Genomic DNA, 19,336 nt, shown 5'->3' with positions numbered 1-19,336 from the left:
TACAAGAGATGTTCTGCCTGAGGTTGGAAATGTGTCTGTTGATTAGAGCTAGATCTTAACTCTGCAGGAAGATAGGTGTCCAAGAGCAGGGTTGGCTATCCCTGCTACAGTTTCATGGACTTCAGGTACGCGCATGAGTGAAGGTCCTTAGACTTAGGGTCCACATCAAGTGCACCATTTGGGACAGGGCCAAAGTAAAGTCAGAGGCAGTAGTGTGGTGTGTAGTAGTACTAGAAGTAAAAGTAGCAGTGAAGAACACGTACAACATTGTAGCTTTAGCTTTAAAAGCAGTTTAGAAGTTCTCCAGATTTCTGTTCCTCAAAGACGATATTTGCGTAGGAGGTCGGCCTGCCACATGTACTTGCGCTCTGGAAAGTGATCAGGAATCTTGATCTTGCGGAAGTCCTGGATACACTTTTCCAGCTCCTCTTCCACAGTAAATTTTTCTTTCGCTGGTCGCTTCTTGCAGGTGCTGGTATCTCTTGAGCTTGCGGTAAGGGTTCGGAGAAGATCTCTCTTGCGACGCTGCTCTGACTGTTGCTGCTGCAGAAGTTGCTGAACAGGGCCTTTCTTGGGGGGTCGATCCAACGTCTGCACGTGGGACTGCCGGCTGACTGGCCCACGGATGACTGTACCTTGTGGGGAACTGGCCTCGGAATGGCTCTCTGAGCTGGAGGTGGAGAGTTCATTGAAGGAGGTTCCACTCTCACCTTCCCCTTCACCTTTGTGACCCTTGCAGCAGCAGTCGCAAGATGGAGATGACAAGTGGGAAGGGCCACCTGAAACAGAGAAGAGAACAGGCTGTTTTTTACTGAATTCCAGTGTACCGCTTACTGCATACTGCACAGTACACTGTTTAAAAAAAATTTTTTTTTAAAAAGCAACAAATTGTACCTTCAAGAATACAACAGCTTGTCACTGGGACAGTAACATGTCAGTTACTAATTTATTTGTACCTTATCTATCCCTAAAGTGTACATATTAGCACCTTGAGGTGTAACTATAACCCAGTGAGGGAACAACTACAGTAGTTGTACCTTATGTGATCACAAGCAGACCCTTACCATACCCTTTTTCTTAAAGCATATATACTGTATACTGCCTACTATTAAAAATAAAAAATAATAACTGTCAAAAAAAAAAAAATAGATATTATTTCATTTAACATTCTTTTAACAACAACATTTAAAATGTATTTGGTTTTTAAATTTGCAATAATTGCTGAAAATTATGCGAGTATAATTTAACTCCATGACAGCTATAAATTCTTACACTGAGTGAGCAAAACATTACTAATTTAATTTACAAGTTGTAAACTGAATCAGTAATGTTTTGCACATTGTTTATGCTTCTAAGACTAAGTCAATTTTTCAATTTTGACAAAACCTCATCTATGTTAGTCAGCTAGAAAACTTAATCTTGTTGACTTCAATAAACCAGCATATAATCATCAATAATCAATGCATAACAGAAAACCCATTATGTTTGCAAGGCATAAAAAACAATCATAAGAAGGCATAAGAACAATTCATTGATCAATCTCAAATTATCAATAGTGACAATGCAGAAAAACTGAATGAGTTCAATCAATGCTCTGACAATTGGCCATCAATATTGTTGAGCCCTAAGTAGTATGTGACACTGTTGCCACATGACCTCAATACATTGTATATTTAATTTAGTGAGTGGTGTCCAGTTATTATCTTAGAAAACAATACAGTTATTTTGCATTTTAATCTAATTTCAAGTGAACATGTCTTAAATTTTAGCCATTTAATCAAATAATGAGTCAAGACGGAGAAGAATTGTCATTAACAACAGTTGATATTACTTCCTTTGAATTTATCACACTGGAAATGGAAGGTCAAGAATGCATCGCATTACATTGTGGAATACAGTATCCTAAACCATGTACTCTGGTTGAACAACATAATACAATTGCGAAAATTAGCAGTATGTCATCTGGCTATTCCATGCATACAGAATATTTGCATATCATGCACACACAGTATAAATACTGCAAAAATAGTACAAGTAGTATGCCATTTCCAAGAAGGGTTATACTACCTGGACATATCTGATGATTAGCATTACCATCCATCTCAATGGGAGTTGCTCAGATATATAGGTCTATTGTACACTTGGGGAAAAAAAAAAAAAAAAGCCACTGGTGCAACATCTGCTATCATATAATGAAATATTTGCAATTTACATATTTTTTTTAAATTATTTTTATCAGAATACCTGTAACGCGTGCTGGCTGCTGGCAATGATGATGACGAAGACGAGAAGATGAAGAACCCAAGTGCAGTTTATTTACAAACGTGATAACCAATAACCCTAACTACAAACGTGAAACATGGACATGGACTTGACTATGGCTTGACTTGACTTGACTACAAAGTTACATTCAATAATTGACAATGGCAAACATGAGGGCTTAAATACTAGACATGGGAAACATCAACCAATGAACAGACAGAACTGATAACAAGATAATTAAACAATAAACCAATGAAAACATGACACATGAACATGGAGGGAAAACATGAAATCACATGACAAGGGAAACAGGAACTAAACATTTCAAAATGAAAGACATGAATCAACAAAATACACATGACAATACCAACATGATCAGACAGTAAATCTACATGCTGCTTCCGATTGTTCATATTCCCTAAAATCAACCTCATTCTGCAAAATTGCTGACAAATGCCATCCACCATCAGACATTTTTTGCATCAATTCAAATGTGTTCACCTTGACCTGTGGCACTACTGATAGTGAGTTTGGAAAGCAATGGTCTCAAACCAGAAAGTAATCACGTTTACATAAACAATGTAGAGCATGATTCGGAGGTTGAATTTTCCCTCTAAAATAAAATGTTTACTCTACTGATGTTTCGGTTTAGTGTTAGGATTTGGTTTAGGGAGAAGAGTTAATAAAATATGCATTCTTGTTTAATGTATTTAATCATTTACAATTAAAAATACAACTCGCTTTTGGCGCTACTCTGTGGACATTTCACCTAAACAACACTTCCAGCTTCGGCCACTGGGGGCAGTGGTTCGAATTTTGGTAAGCAGAGACCAATTTCAGGTGCAAAACTTTTGACTTCCTGTTGCCAAATTCACAGTGTGATCTGCAGAAAACACAGCTAATGTTAAATAGCTGCCAGTGAAGAAAAATGCTTTTTGTCTGCAGAATGATGTAGTTATAATTAGGGCTAGGCGATATGCGTGTGTTCCAAGACAGGCATGTGTTGCATGCCTCTGAGCAAACAGCAAATCAGACACAAGCATTGTCTGTTCTTAAAAATATAATAAAGTGTGTTTCTTAAAGCACGTGTCTTTATGACTCACAGCATTTCTTGTCATGTGTCACTCCGAGATGTCTGTTGTGAGTAGATGAGCAAAATTACACACGCATGAAATATATTTGGATGAGGAGCTCACAAACTGGATTCAGTCTCGTTTTATTTGGCGGGTGGTGGGTGCTAGTTTCACACCCTGGCCACTGTTTAATATATTTGGCGACTTCCAGGATCCATGGTTTTGCCATTTCCCGATAATGTCGATCATGTCTGTTCGGAATCGGCATCAGGATCTTTGTAAGACATCGTTGATATCCGATTACATCATCCTATCGTCCAGCCCAAGCTATAATACCAACCAGTAGGGGCTAACTGCTAATAAACCAAACCATTTTCATCTCTTTGCCATTCCGAACATATCCAGGAAACTGAAATAATCTAGCTGGTGCTTTTAGAAAGCAATATACAGTATATTTATTACTGGGACAATGCCTTTCTCAAGGCAAAAGTGTAAAAAAGTTGATTTCAATTACCAACTCTGAGCTTTCACCACCAAGCCAAAGCACCCCTGCCACACTTTAATCAATGAGCAGTACTTTACATAATAAAACCAACTGATAATCACCAGTATATTGGTGTTATTGAGTTGTATTTAATGTAGAACAAGATAAAGGAGAATAAGGATAAATTTACAATGGGAACAGGCCCTTCGGCCTTTTCTCTTCTTTTTCTCCAACAAAAAATGAAAAATCATCCAGCTGGGGCCAGATGTATTCATGTCGGGGAAGGTGTTCTTTCTCCCAAGAGGAAGAGACACCTCGGAGACCACATCCTGCCCGAAGGGGAGGTTAACATGTGGAGAATACGTCATATGGACTCAGCAACCGGTAGTACACATGTGGAAAGAGGCCCCCATGGTAGGTCCTACCCGGAGGGGAGGAGCTCTACAAATGTGGTGACTGGGGGCAGAGGAGGCTCTGCCCAAGGGAAGACACGGGTTTGCTGTCAGGGAAACCGTACTATGGAAAAATACATCACATGGGGTTACCACAGGCAACCACACATGTGGAGCACCTACTCCATTACAGGGCATACTAGCACAAGTACTGGGCCTGGCATCAAATTTCTCCACCAAACTCACCTGCTGCAAGGCTGAGGAGGAAAGACATCCAGGTTTCACCGGTCTCGGGAACTCACATGAGGGAAAAAGTGCACGTCTTCCCCTCGGGGAGGGGAAAGGTGCTGTGTGCAAGCGGTACACCTGGCCAGCTGCCCGCAAACATACCGGTTCGTACCTGCCAACACACGGGACAAAACTGGCTCAACCCGGAGATTATAAATCTTGTAAAGGTACTGGGTGTCACTCAGCCCACTGCTCTACTGATGTCTGCTAGAGAGGCGCCGTTCGCCAAAGCCCAGGAGGATGCCACACTCCTAGTGGAGTGTGCTCGTACTCCCAGGGAGGACGGCACGCCCTGGGCCCGATATGCCAAGGCGATGGCATCCAAGATCCAGTGGGCCATCCTCTGTTTGGAGACAGCCTTCCCCTTCTGCTGTCCCCTAAAACAGATAAAGAGCTGCTCGGCATGTCTAAAGCTCTCTGTGCAGTCCAAGTAGATACGTAAATCACATACCGGACACAGCAACGACAAGGCTGGGTCTGCCTCCTCCCAGGGCAGCACTTGTAGACTCACCACCTGGTCCCTAAAAGGGGTAGTGGGAACCTTGGGCACATAGCCCGGTCGGGGTCTCAAGACCACGTGAGAGTATGCTGGACCGAACTCCAGGCAAGTATCGCTGACAGAGAATGCCTGCAGTTCCCCAACCCTCTTGATGGAAGTGAGCGCAGTCAGGAGGGCCGTCTTCAGGGAGAGGGCCTTTAGCTCGACTGACTCCAAAGGCTCAAACGGGTCTCTCCGCAGGCCCAGCAGGACCACGGAGAGATCCCACAAGGGCACAAGGCGCGGCCTAGGAGAATTCAACCTTCTAGCGCCTCTAAGGAACCTGATGAGCAGGTTGAGCTTCCCTAAGGACTTACCGTCCACCGTGTCGTGGTGTGCCACTATAGCAGCCACGTACACCTTCAAGGTGGAGGGGGACAGCCGCCCCTCCAACCTCTCCTGCAGGAAGGAAAGCACCGACCCGACTGCACATCTCTGGGGGTCTTCACCTCGGGAAGAACACCAATTGGCGAACAGACACCACTTCAAGGCATATAACTTCCTTGTAGAGGGAGCCCTGGCCTGAGTGATAGTGTATACCAATGCCATTGGCCTTTTCTCAAATATTAGAGGTGTTTGGGGCTCCCAAGGGCGACCCCTAGTGTCACTACATCAACACAACTTCGAGTGAGTGACAGATAGGGAACAATAGATATGCTGTTCAAAATGGAGCCAGGAAAGTATTTGGACACTTTCTGGTTGTCAAACGACAAACATGTCCATATTTAATGTGATGAACTACACTTGAGAATATCTCTGCCAGGACACCTGTGCAAACTTGAGGGGAACTGACTTCATACATCCAAAATCACCTTGATAGCAGTTGCTTAAAAGTCATTGCAAAAATGGCTCAGAAATCTGAGCTTATTTCTTAGAAAAGGTCGAGCATCTTTTGCTTGCAGATGCAACTTGGTTTGATATTTTGTCATTTAATGCAATGGCATTTAGACATGGCATTTTTAAGTGTGGCTTAAATGTCCAAATAATTTTGGGGGCTGTGCACTGTACATCATATAGTACTGATGAAATTCCGTGCAGTGGACGCATTTATTATCATACTGTACACTTGTATGTCAAGTACAAAAAACTGCTATCAGGAGTGAGAGACAGATACAGTGTTATTCAGTGTTCCAAATGAAGCCAATTACACAGGCTGTTTTCTGAGGCCTGCCACTGATGAACTGTGTCTGTTATTCTCCAGCACACTGATCTGCGCTATTTCACAACACTGATCCATGTCAGATTTTTAATTATGCAACCTCAATCCATTTGCATTTAATTATGCAAATGAAAGTTGGGGTGTCTGAAATGATTCACGGCGAGAGCGGCTGCACTTGATCAAACCCATCAGCTGTCCATGGGTGTTTACGCACAAAGTCAGGGCCACATAGTCATAATTAAGTGTAATATAAAGTATAAGGTAATTGTGCAGTTGTCCACTTTAAGCAAAAAAAAAAAAAAAAACCATGCTGCCAAGTTACTTGACACGAGATAAAGAATTCAGTCTAGATTTGGCATGAATAGATCCACAGTGTAATATGAGCTTCTCCTAAAGTGCAACACAATAGGAGGGCATAAAAATATCCCATTCTCTGGACTCAAAATGCCCTTGTCTTAAAATATAACAGTGGATAAAGTGATTGATCAGATGATAAAAATACAGTATATATAATAACTTTCATATTTCCTGATGGAAACAAGTCTTAGGTAACACTAAAAAAGAAAAATAGTAGTTTTATGTGAACTATTCTAAGAACTTTTCTAGATCTAAATAATCTACTGTCTCTATATATCAAGAAGTTTGGGTTAAATAAATTGCACAAATGTAATAGGTTTAATGGTTTATAAAAAATAAAAAAACTCATCAGAATGTTTGAGGAATCTCAGTAGAGTGCTGCTTTAAAAGCAATGAAATAAGAAAATGTTCACTGAGATGTTTGCCGTCTGTCAAAGAAATAAAATTACTTTCCTTAGAGTTAACTTTTTATCTACAATCAATTTTTAATTACATTTTATTAACAGTTATACACAGAACTTAAGTAATATTTATACTGCAGCATTACAAAACATCAAATTATCAGCCCTTTGCCAGCTATTGATTAATTTGTTGCAATTCACCCTGATTAAGAGATAATTAATAGATTAATAACGGAGTTCACAAGGTGCATAGTCATACACAGCGGTAAGCAGCAGTAAAATATAAAATGTTCATTTGCTGCAGTGAAACTACTTGGCACTATTGATCCCATGCAAGCAATATAGACCTCTTCAGAAATTGCCAAATTGTGCAAACAAACAATTGGGCTTTGCTGCAAGTGTCTATCAAAACCTCTAAGGCTTTTTCACTTCAGGCAAACATAATGTAGTATAAATAATTAAACATTATAACTACAGCTGTCAATTCAACATGTTAATTTAGTACAATTAATTATTAAAAGTAACAATAAAAATTTACACATTTAATCATGCCCCCTGACCAGAACATAAATTCTCTACTAAGCTTTCAAACTACACTTACCAAGAGCATGCAGAACAAAATAAGTAAGGAGCCGTCCACAAAGGTTGCATTCAGTTTTTTAAAAAAATAGCTAGGAGCGTAAAGGTCTTGTGATGCGTTTTTTCAAAGTTTAACAACTGTATTTTTAACTTGATGTGGTGTCTTTGCTCATGACACAAGACACTGAAAAACAGCAAGATGTGATGTGAAGTTCAAAGCAACCTAGTCTCACGACCAGTCGTAATAAAAGTACAAGAATGCGAGAAAAGGCTTTTACTTCCATAGAGAAAAATAAATGAAACAACAAATGGGGTTATGATTTACACAAACAAAACAAAATTAAAACTAACTATAAATTCTAACCCCTTACCCAAATCCTAAACATGATTTTAATAGGAAAATAACTTTTGTGTACCACAGAAGAAGCCTAGCCTATTACAAGTTATTTACATATATCAGTAATTTGTATTGTATTAATAATATGGAATGAGTGAAAAAAAAAAAAAAAAAAAAAATTCACAGACGTTTCCTTTCTTAAAGTGTTCCATAGGAGGCTGGCTACAATTTGATGCCTGTATTGTATCCATTGAAATTATTTTTTTATTTTTAATTATTAATATTATTATTGGTTGGTGTCTAGCGGAATAACAGTTGTATTTTATATAGGGCTGTCGATTTAACACGTACATTTAGTGCGATTAATTATTTTAATAAAGTGCAATTAATCATGCTGTAACATGTTCTGTAGTGTCTGTGTCTTTGGATTCTTATTCTGAAATATAGTTTTGGTCACTTGTCTTATGTTCCTGGTTTTCTCCTTGTCTTAATTGTGCCCCAGCTGTGTCTTGTTAACCCAGTTAGTCCTTGTGTATTTAAGCCCTCACGTTTTACTTTGTCCTTTGCACTGGTCAAGTCCAGTCCATGTCCATGTTTTGATACTTTCACATTTGGATTTCATGTTTGGTATTCACTGTCAATAAAACTGCACTTGGGTTCTTCACATCATCATCTTGTCATCGTCTTCATCTGTTCCTGCCTGAACAACATTACACATGCCCCCTGATTGAAGTCCATGTGTTTTTACAAACTGCGTCAATAGGGGACAACGTGTCTTAAACCTCACAAGCAGCGCAGCCACAGAATAAGAATCGCTCACTTAGACAGAGCACAACAGAATACATGAATCTTGAGATGTGATTTTCAAAGTTTTCACTAATTTTAACTTGACACAGTGTCTTAAAAATGAGGTGTTTGTGATGCTGAATACCAGTCAGGGTGCCTACACTAGGGAAAGCTACGATGGAGCGTTTCACACATGGGAATGCCAAAGGTCCATTTGGAAGGTGTGTACCAAAGAGAGAAGAGGCGGTCATGGTCATGGATGGCTATTTAAAATATATCTTTTTGACAGTGTACTAGTAAACACCAACTCTTCTCCAGGCTCTCTCTCTACAATTACGTTCTTTTTAGCCTGACAGAGAAAGATAATGGAGGATAGGGAATGAATACACCGCATGTTTGGTTTATGTCCGCAATTATTATTTTCTTTTTTTGATTTCACAGCGCAACTAGTCCCACCTCTCCGAGATCCCCATTGGTCAGTGGATGCCTACATCAGATTGCATTGCAGCAAAAGTTGAAATTCTCAACTTTATGTATCGCAGTGTCACTATCAAAAAATCTCGTGTTTTCCTTCTCAGTCCTTCCGACGCACCATTCCCATTGAAATCAATGCATTATCAGTGTTCTCTGACGCAGCATAAACTCTAGTGTGTAGGCTCCCCGAGACACTCCAAATGCACCTGTCTGAGACACGCATATGTACACAGAGTGAAAATAAAAAATAGCTGTAACAGGGTTGAACGGTCAAAGTAATATTTAATGAAAAAAAGACACAACACAAACACACACGGCAGCTGTGTGTGGCTCTCGCTCTCTCTAACTGCCGCATCCCACTGCACTTATCCCTCTCCTTGGCTGATTAAACCTCCTCCTCGTCACACTCTTCTCTCCTTTGCCTCAGGCCGGGGAACCCCCGGTATGACGTACACCCCCCCCCCTTTCTGGGAGGATTTTCCCCGCCTCTCTAGAGCTAGGGAGGGGGACAAGGGGAGGGAAAGGGCAAGGCGGAGCGACAGTGAGAGAGAAAAAAAACTTGCTCGCTGGTTCCCAGACATGCCGTCACCTTGTCCTCGATCACTCCACCCTCTGGCAGATGACAGCTGCTCCTCCCCAGGCAGACTGGAGCAAGACCTCCGAGCCCTGGTGGATGGAACACCCCTCCGCGTTTTGGCGGCCGGTAGGGAGCCCCTCCACTCCTGGCAGCGGCTCCACCACTCCAGGCAGCCGGCAGTGAGCCCCTCCTTCCCTCGCAGGCGGCCGTTCCTCCACATCCAGGCGGCCGGCAGCGACTTCTCCGTCCCCTGGCGGATGGCTGCAGCTGCTCCTTTGGGCGGATGGCAGTGGCGAGGACAGCCTGGTCAAGCATGGCCGTCAGCTCCGCATCTGCCTCAGACTGGGTGACCACACCCGAAGGTGTGAACCCAGCCGAGTCCTCCATGTCCGACCGTACCAGCCCGCTCTCCGATGCGGCGAACAAGAGCTCATCCTGCTCTTGAGCCCCAAAAGAGAAATTAAACTCACCCTGGGGCGAGCTGCCTGTCTCATCCCAGAACTCGACCGGGGCGACCGAGCGTACTGGGAAATGGGAGGTCCGTGGGGTTTCACCCGGCGGAATCACTCCCATTGGGGTCCCCAAATCGCCCCCAGCGCTAACCGTTGACACCCGTTGGCAGAAGCATCCCCCCATCGGACGGCTGCTCCTTTGGGCAGATGGCAGTGGCGAGGACTCCATGACAGCACATCCTTCCCAGGCTTCGGCACCAATGTAACAGGGTTAAAATGGAAAAGGAGGCGGCGGGAGCCGGCTGAACAGTCAAAGTAATATTTAATGAAACAAAAAGACACACAACACACACACGGCAGCTGCGTGTGGCTCTCTCTCTCTCCAACTGCCACATCCTGCTGCACTTATCCCTCTCCTCGGCTGATTAGCCCTACTACGCACACCCGGACCCACCCTCCTCCTCGTTACAATAGGCAAGATGGAACGCAAGAAGAACTGTGTGAACTGGACACATTGACAAACTCAATGCAAAACAGATTGCTGTAAACTGTAGGCTTGTTCAATAATAAAAAACAATATATTGGAGTTTTTGGTATTGTCTAAACAATGCTTTATTCATCTGCTACAATAATGCAATTTATTTCATACTGAATTTCAATCCGTATTATACTGTATATTTATTATAGGCCCTACATATTATATTTTAAAATATTTTAATTATTATGCATTTTTTATATGAATTATCTTTTGGCACCTTTCTCAGCAAATAATGATGTATGCAATTAATCGGCATGTTATGTAATTAATTTGATTAAAAATTTTAATAGATTGACAATTAATTTCGTACAAATTATTACAAGTTGTCTTTTTTTATATATTTATTTATTTTTATTTGGAATGCCCAATTCCCAATGCACTCTAAGTCCTCATGGTGGCTTGCCTCAATCCGGCTGGCGGAGGATGAATCTCAGTTGCCTCCGCGTCTGAGACCATCAACCCATGTGGCTTGTTGAGCGCGTTACCGCGGAGACATAGCACGTGTGGAAAAGGGACCTATGATCAGTGAGTCGAGGCCTCATAATTAGTGTTTTGAAAAATGGGCCCTGACTTGACAAAACAGCTAAATCAGCTGGTGGCCAATTTTCTTGTCTAAATGGAATTAACAGAATGAGCCAAAGTAGTGTTGACAAATGTCATACATTTAAAACCTTCTTGGTGGATAATATGGTCAGCCATTGGTAAAAATTGGGTATGTTAATGTCCTGATACTGTATATATCTGATTTCATATTTGTCAGTGGAATACAGAAAGTTAGCCTAGATTGCAATCGTAATTGTTTAATTTTAATATTGCTAGATATAAATGACATCCGGATCTTAGCCCATTACTTATGCCATAATGCATGGGTCTTCAACCATTTTCAGGCCAAGGACCCCTTGGTATGTAGAGAGATGGAGCAGGGACACCCGTTGCATATTGTCTGAAAACTGAGTGTTGCATTTTATGCCTATAAAAACGTGTATGGTACCATATTATTGTATGTACATATTTTATGATGTTTACATTGCAAAGCCATTAAATAATCATTAAATATAGCAGAGGTCTGCAACATGTTTTACATGAAGTGCTATTTTTAAATTTCCTTTGTATTCACTGTGCCACACCCCCTCCAAAAAATAAAATAAAACAGATAGACAGACAGACACTCTCCATGCAAAATAATAATAAAAAAAAACTATAATAAGGATACTGATAGGCCTATACCAGGAGTCTTCATCTCATGTATAAAATTACTGTTAATTTCTGTAGGAGTAAAACTTTGTAATGAGGAAAACATGACTGTATTCACCTTTAATTATGTTGATTTGACAGTCACCATCAGTGTAGAATATGGCATCTTGATAATCTCAGCAGTAACTATATATTTAGACACATATTACATATACATATATATTAACTATAGACTATTGTTCTGAAAGCAAAAAGCAACTAATAATACAAGAAACTTTAGGCTGTCATCCGCACATCGCGAAAAACGCAAAGCTGACTTGTTTACTTACGCAACCCTCTACAACAGCGCTGTTTAACCTGATATGTGTTGTGCTATGAGTGGCTCGTAATGAGCATGGGCGATGGGATAATTTCATCAAACTTTTTCAATGTTGAGTTGGCAAAGTTTAACAAAGCTGAGTCGAGTTGAGAATGTTCAACGTTCAATTTAGTAAATATCTAAATAAAACGTGGACTTGAAGTAACGCATATACAGTAGGTGAATGTTTCAAACACTTTAAGAGGGCGCAGCTAAATGGAACAGAATGCAGCGTCTTCAAAACTGAACTTCAACTTAACACGCATATTAAAAGCGCGACGGTTATGACGTCTCCTGATAAGCTAAATGCGATTTGAAAATAGACGGTTCAGACAGTCACAAAAAAAAAAAAAACTGGTGCGCACTTACAAAGATTACTACGGTAACCTGAAGGAAGAACAGACAGACACGCATTGTGCACATTCTTTCCAAGCTGGGCAGTGAATCTTCACATAATGACAAAATATGATGCATTATATTTTGATTATGGAATCTTTTGTACATTTTGTAACATTTTATTTTATAACAGCCTATAATGATGAATAAACAATACACTGGAACAACAAGACACAATGCAGCAGCTATAGACGTTTGTCAGACATGTTATTATATATAAAGTTATGAACATGTCATTGCACCTCGAGAACTCGATGAGATGGTGCCCCCCTAGGGAGTTGATGCCCTACGCAGTCTGCGTAATATGCGTATAGGAAGTGGCGGTACTGTCTCACGTGCAAGTGATTATTATGAGTGCCGGTGGTGGATCAAACGATAATTTGCGGACCCCCTGTGGTACCACCGCGGACCCCGTATGGGTCACAGACCCCCATTGAATACCCTTGCCATAATGCAAAACTACTTATACAGTATGTGCAAATACTTCAAAACAAAGTTACATTTTTCAGGTTTCAGCTTCCATTAAGGTTTCAAAAGAATTTTTTTTTTTTTATTAGTACACCAAAGCATTTATATTGCAGAAAAAAAGCTTAAACACAATTACTCACATTGAACACTTGTATTGACTGTATACCAATACTTTGATAGAAAAGAGGGTAAAATAAATGATTACCTTAAGATAAGAATCAAACATGCAGTCAACTCACACAGTTAAATTACCGTCTCGGTTACTGTCGTAACCTCCGTTCCCAGATGGAGGGAACGAGACGTTGTGTCGATGTAGTGACACTGTAGTGACACTAGGGGTCGCCCTTGGGAGCCTCAAACACCTCTGATCTTTGAGAAAAGGCCAATGGGAATTGGCGAGTGGAATTTGCATGCCACTCCCCCGGACATACGGGTATAAAAAGAGCTGGCTTGCAACCACTCATTCAGGTTTTGTGCTGAGGAGCCGAGACAAGGTCCCGGCCATTTCAGTGGGTAGTTCAGTGTTGTGGCAGGGGGGACATAACGTCTCGTTCCCTCCATCAGGGAACGGAGGTTACGACAGTAACCGAGACATTCCCCTTCTGTCACTCACTCAAAGTTGTGTCGATGTAGTGACACTAGGGGTCCCTATACAAAATGCCACGACTAACTGAACTGTGTTACGTGGAGTGGCGGTGCGAGACGGGCAGACCTCTGCATGCCTTGTAGCCAGTGCACCCGGCCATCACGTAACCTCCCCCAGTGCTCTTACAGGCGTCAAACGGTCCCCTGCACCTCAGGGACAAATCGACTGACCAAAATTAAGGACCGGCTGACCCAGTCGCAGCCTCTTCTTTTTTTCTCCCCAAAAGGAACAAAATCGTTCAGCTGGGGGCCATATAGGGTCTGTTCATCGGAGGGTGTCCCTCCCAAGAGGAGGACACCGCAGAGACCACACCCCGCCCGGAGGGGGGTGCATTTGAGTGGAAATACATCACATGGTCTTACCGAGTCTTGTCGGAAGCATCTCATGTGGAGAAGTCCCGTGGTAGGTCCTACCCAAGGGGGGAAGGAGTTCTACAAACACGGTGACTGGGGAGAGAGAGACCTCTGCCCAAGGAAGATGCAGTTTATCAACAGGGAAACTTTTTTGTGGAATATACATCATACTGGGTTACGTATGGGCAACCAGCGCATGTGGAGCACCTACCCCAGTACAGGGCCTAGTTAGCACACGTACTGGGCCGGCAGCGAGTTTCTCCGTAAACTCACCTGCCACAGGGCTAAGGAGGAAGGACATACAGGGTCCACGACTTTGTGAACACAACTGGGGGTAAAAAGCACATGTCTTCACCTCAGGGGAGGGGAAAGGCGCTATGCGTAAGAGGTACACCTGGCCAGCTGTCCCGGAACTTACCTGTTCGTGCCTGACAACACCCAGGACGAGACCAGCTCAACCCGGAGATTATAGAAAGGTGTTTGGTGTTGCCCAGCCCACTGCTCTGCAGATGTCTGATAAAGAGGCGCCATTGGTCAGAGCCGAGGAGATCGCCACACTCCTAGTAGAGTGGGCTCATAGCCCCAAGGGGCGGCACGTCCTGGGCATGATATGCCATAGCGATCGTGTCAATGACCCAGTGGGCGATTCCTCTGTTTGGAAACAGCGCTCCCTTTCCGCTGTCCACCAAAGCAGACAAAGAGCTGCTCGGAGCTCCTAAAGCTCTGCGTGTGATCCAAATAGGTGCGCAAAGCATGCACCGGAAACAGCAACGCCAAGGCTGGGACTGCCTCCTCCTGGGGCAGGGCTTGCAGGTTCACCACCTGATCCCTAAAGGGATCATGGGAACCTTGGGCACATAGCCTGGTCGGGGTCTCAGGATCCCATGAGAGTAACCCGGATCGAACTCCAGGCACGTTTCGCTGACAGAGAACGCCTGCAGGTCCAATATCCTCTTGATGGAAGTGAGCACAGTCAGGAGGGCAGTCTTCAAAGAGAGTGCCTTTAGCTCCACTGACTCCAGGGGCTCAAATGAAGCTCCCCGTAGGCCCTGAAGGACCACAGAGAGGTCCCACGAGGGGATGAGATGAGATCTGGGGGGGTTTAACCTCCTAGCGCCTCTCAGGAACCTGACGATCAAGTCATGCATCCCTAAATACTTACCGTCTACTGCATCGTGATGTGCCAATATAGCAGCTACATACACCTTCAAGGTGGAGGGGGACAGCCGCCCCTCCAGCCTCTCCTGCAGGAAGGAAAGCACTGATCCGACTGCGTATCTCTGGGGGTCTTCGCGTTGGGAAGAACACCACTTGGTGAACAGACGTCACTTCAGAGCATACAGGGGCCTCGTAGAGGGAGCGTGTTACGAGCAATACTGCCAGCAACTTGAGGCAGTTGATGTGTCAATGCAGTCGCGGACCAGTCCAAGGACCGGCGGCTGTGCGCCCATTGCACACGGCTCCCCAGCCATGCTTGGAGGCATCTGTCATAACCACGACGCACCTGGAGACCTGCTCTTGGGGAACCCCTGCCTGTAGAAATGCCAGGTCGGTCCAAGGGCTGAACAGACAGCGGCAGACCGGCGTGACCACCGCTGAGGATGCCATATGCCCCAGGAGCCTCTGAAATAATTTCAGTGGGACCGACATTTTCCTCCTGAACACTCTCAGACAGTTCAGCACCGACTGTGTGCGCTCGCTCATGAGGCGCGCCATCATTGAGACTGAGTCTAAATCCATGCCGAGAAAAGAGATGCTCTGAACCGGGGAGAGCTTGTTCTTTTCCCAGTTGACCTGAAGCCCCAACCGGCTGAGGTTCCTGAGCACCAGGTCCCTGTGCGCACACAACAAGTCCCGCGAGTGAGCTAAAATCAGCCAGTCGTTGAGATAGTTGAGGATGCGAATGCCCACTTCCCTTAATGGGGCAAGGGCTGCCTCTGCGACCTTTGTGAAGACGTGAGGTGACAGGGACAGACCGAAGGGGAGGACCTTGTATGGGTACGTCCGGCCCTCGAAAGTAAACCACAGGAAGGGTCTGTGTCGAGGTAGAACCGAGACGTGGAAGTACGCATCCTTCAGGTCTACTGCCGTGAACCAATCTTGATGCTGAACGCTCGCCAAAATGCATTTTTGCATCAGCATCTTGAACGGGAGTCTGTGCAAGGCCCGGTTCAGAACTCGTAGGTCCAACATTGGCCGTAATCCACCACCTTTTTTGGGTACGATGAAGTAGGGGCTGTAAAACCCCTTCCTCATCTCACGCCCTTCCGTATAAGGGACGCAATCTCTGCGTGCAAGGCAGTGGCGTTCTCGCATTTCACCGAAGTGAAGCGGATCCATTGAACCTTGGTGGGCACCTGGCAAACTGAATCGCGTAGCTGAGTCGGACGGTCCTGATCAGCAACCGCGATGGTTTGGGGAGTGCGAGCCACGCCCCCCAAGCTTCAAGTGAGGGGGACCAAGGGGACAATCGTGTTGGACGTACCGGCGGGTGGGGCCTCGCGATGGGGCGGAGCCTGAGGTGCCAATCGTGGCCGTGCTGAGTCCAGGGACATCAAAGCACTTACCTGGCTCCTTACACCCACCGTAGGAGCAGTCTGGGAAGAGGTGAATTGTCCTTGCGACCCGTGGTGATTGTCATGTCGAGGGTGGGATTGTGCCACAGCTGGGCACGCGGGGGTGGGAGGCCCACCTCCGAGGTGCCGTACCTGCCAAAAAGACACGGTGTCCGGCGGTCATGATAACGAAGTTATCCAGGAAGTGAGGAAACCGCTCTTTTCTTGAAAATGTGGGTACCGCAGCACTTTGGGCGTGCAGCGAAATGATAAGAAAAGGTAAACAAGGATTCTCCGCCCGGCTCTCCACCGGGGGAAGGAGTGGTGCTCTTACCAGCTCCTGTGTAGCAGGTCTACGACTTCCTGGGCTGGTGGCGTCTGCTTCCTGCGAGCGTATGGGGTGCGGGATCTTGAGCCGTGCCAGGGCAGGATATGTTGGATGGCCTCCGTCTGCTTCCTCACCGTCGGAAACTGCCGGGCAAAGCCTCCGACGGTGTCGCCAAATAGGCCAACCTGGGAGATGTGGGAAACAAGGAATCATACCTTGTCAGCCTCCTTTGACTCGACCAGGTTGAGCCAAAGGTGGCACTCCTGGACCACCAGGGTGGACATCGACTGCCCGAGAGACCGCGCCGTGACCTTCGTCACCCAGAGGGCGAGATCGGTCGCAGAGCACAGCTCCTGAATCAATCCCGGGTCAGGACTACCCTCATGCAGTTCTTTGAGTGCCTTGGCTTGGTGCACTTGCAGGAGAGCCATGGCATGCAGGGCGGAGGCGGCCTGTCCAGCAGCACCGTAGGCCTTAGCTGCCAGTGACGACGTAAGCCTACAGGCCCTGGACAGGAGCCTCAGACGGTTCCACCAGGTGGCGGCGCTCTGCGGGCACAAGTGCACCACAACGGCCTGATCCACCTGAGGAATCGCCGAGTATCCCTTGGCCACCCCACCGTTGAGGGTAGTGAGAGCGGAGGAGCCCGCGGACCGGGTCCGGGCAGTAAAAGGTGCCCACCATGATCGCGTGAGCTCATCATGCACCTGGGAAGAAAGGTACCGGGGCAGGGCATGGCCACGAGTGGCGCTCTGGGCCCAGGAACTAATCATCGAGCCGCGATGGTTCAGGGGGGAGTGGAAGATTCCACTCCAGTCCAACACAAGCATGGCCACCAATTCTACGTCAGCCTGCAACTAGGCTACCGCACCCGTGGTTGGGAGTCCTCCACGCTGAACTGAACGAACCCGCTCTTCAATGCTGCTATCGATAACTCTACCTGTTTATTCTGCTTTAGATGTAGGCTATGTCCTTCTCATCTGTATCACTGCATGCATGCTGATAGCAGACGTACTGAAGAAGATCCGTGAGGTCTTGTCCATGTGAATCCGCTTTAAAGCCGCACATAGCAAAGCTTCAAAATCTTGTTTTAGCGCAGCGGTTGATTGACAGGTACAACTTTCAACCTAGAAGTCCTTGGTTTCACCAGACACGCGCTTGGGGAGTTAAAAAAAAAAAAACTATCACACATCCACTATCGTGTGCATATACAATTATAACAGATGCTATATCCCCCTAAATGTACCCTTAGAACTGAAACTAATGCAAGTATGAAGAATAAAAATAGACCATGCGGAAATTTTAAAACTCTGTCCATCAGAGTGATAAAGATTGTTTCTAATGCAACCCGGATGGCAAATGATTTGTTTTAAGAGCAGAGAACAGCATGGCCTTTCTGTAGATCCTTCCCAGTGATGTGGTCGTGAATAATATGGAAAAATAGGTAAAAGCTTCATGAACACTCAGTTTTCATTGATCGTGTGAGTTGTAACACCTCCTGATTGGTCAATTTCAGGCAGATAACCAAATCGGCTCATTCAACTGCACACACCTCACGAATTCAAGCCGACAGTGGCCACGTTTTTATTTTTTTATTTTTTCCAATGAAATGTAAACATTATATATATATATAAATCAACATTTAATTATATATATATATATATACACACACACACACATAATAATCATACAAACTATAATACACTACTCTCTTCACACCCCACCCGAGAGCCTCCAAAAACTCCAAATACCTGCCCCATTTCCGAACAAACTTATCCAAGCCACCCTGTCTTCCCGATGACACCTCTTCATAAGCTGCCACCCTCCCCACCTCCGTGCACCACTCCGGATATGGGGGCGAACCAGCTGACCTCCAACCCCTCAAAATAACCTGCCTGGCGATCATCACACATGTCAGAACCCAGTTCTCTATATGGCCATCCCCCACATCGATGACCGCCCCATCGCCCAGAACACAAAGTCTGGGGCAAAACGAAACCTGAGTGCCCACCACGTCGCAAACAAAATTCTGAACCTTCAACCAGAATTTCTGGATCTCGACACACCACCAAAAAACATGGGCCATGTCTCCATTCTCCGGTCGGCATCTCCAGCAGGTGGGTGTGTCTTTAAGACCAAGCCTACACAGTCTAGAGGGGGTCCAATAAAATCTATGCAAAATTTTGAATTGTATAAGATGCACCCTTGCATCACTAGATGCAGACTTAACATTTTTAAGAATCTTAGCCCACACTCCTTCCTCCAATGCCAAGTTGAAATCTTTCTCCCATACTCTCTTGAGAGAAGTTACGGCTCCGTCCCCCATACTCTGAATTAACAA

The 19,336-nt window shown here is 44.7% G+C and overlaps 1 protein-coding gene across 1 annotated transcript in view; it reads right to left on the bottom strand.

Moving 5' to 3' along the window:
• Window positions 1-318: 318 nt before the first annotated feature.
• LOC127430426 (BTB/POZ domain-containing protein KCTD16-like) overlaps window positions 319-19,336 on the bottom strand; it is a 125,101-nt gene continuing 106,083 nt past the window's right edge. The window contains exon 2 of the mRNA XM_051680183.1: window positions 319-779. Within this exon, the coding sequence (XP_051536143.1) occupies window positions 319-779 (461 nt within the window). The remainder of the gene's footprint in view (window positions 780-19,336) is intronic.

The sequence above is a fragment of the Myxocyprinus asiaticus genome, chromosome 40, assembly GCF_019703515.2.
Source record: "Myxocyprinus asiaticus isolate MX2 ecotype Aquarium Trade chromosome 40, UBuf_Myxa_2, whole genome shotgun sequence".
NCBI classification, from domain to species: Eukaryota; Metazoa; Chordata; class Actinopteri; order Cypriniformes; family Catostomidae; genus Myxocyprinus; species Myxocyprinus asiaticus.
Note: the sequence above shows the minus strand (reverse complement) of the source record. Positions and strands in the feature narration are given on the sequence as shown.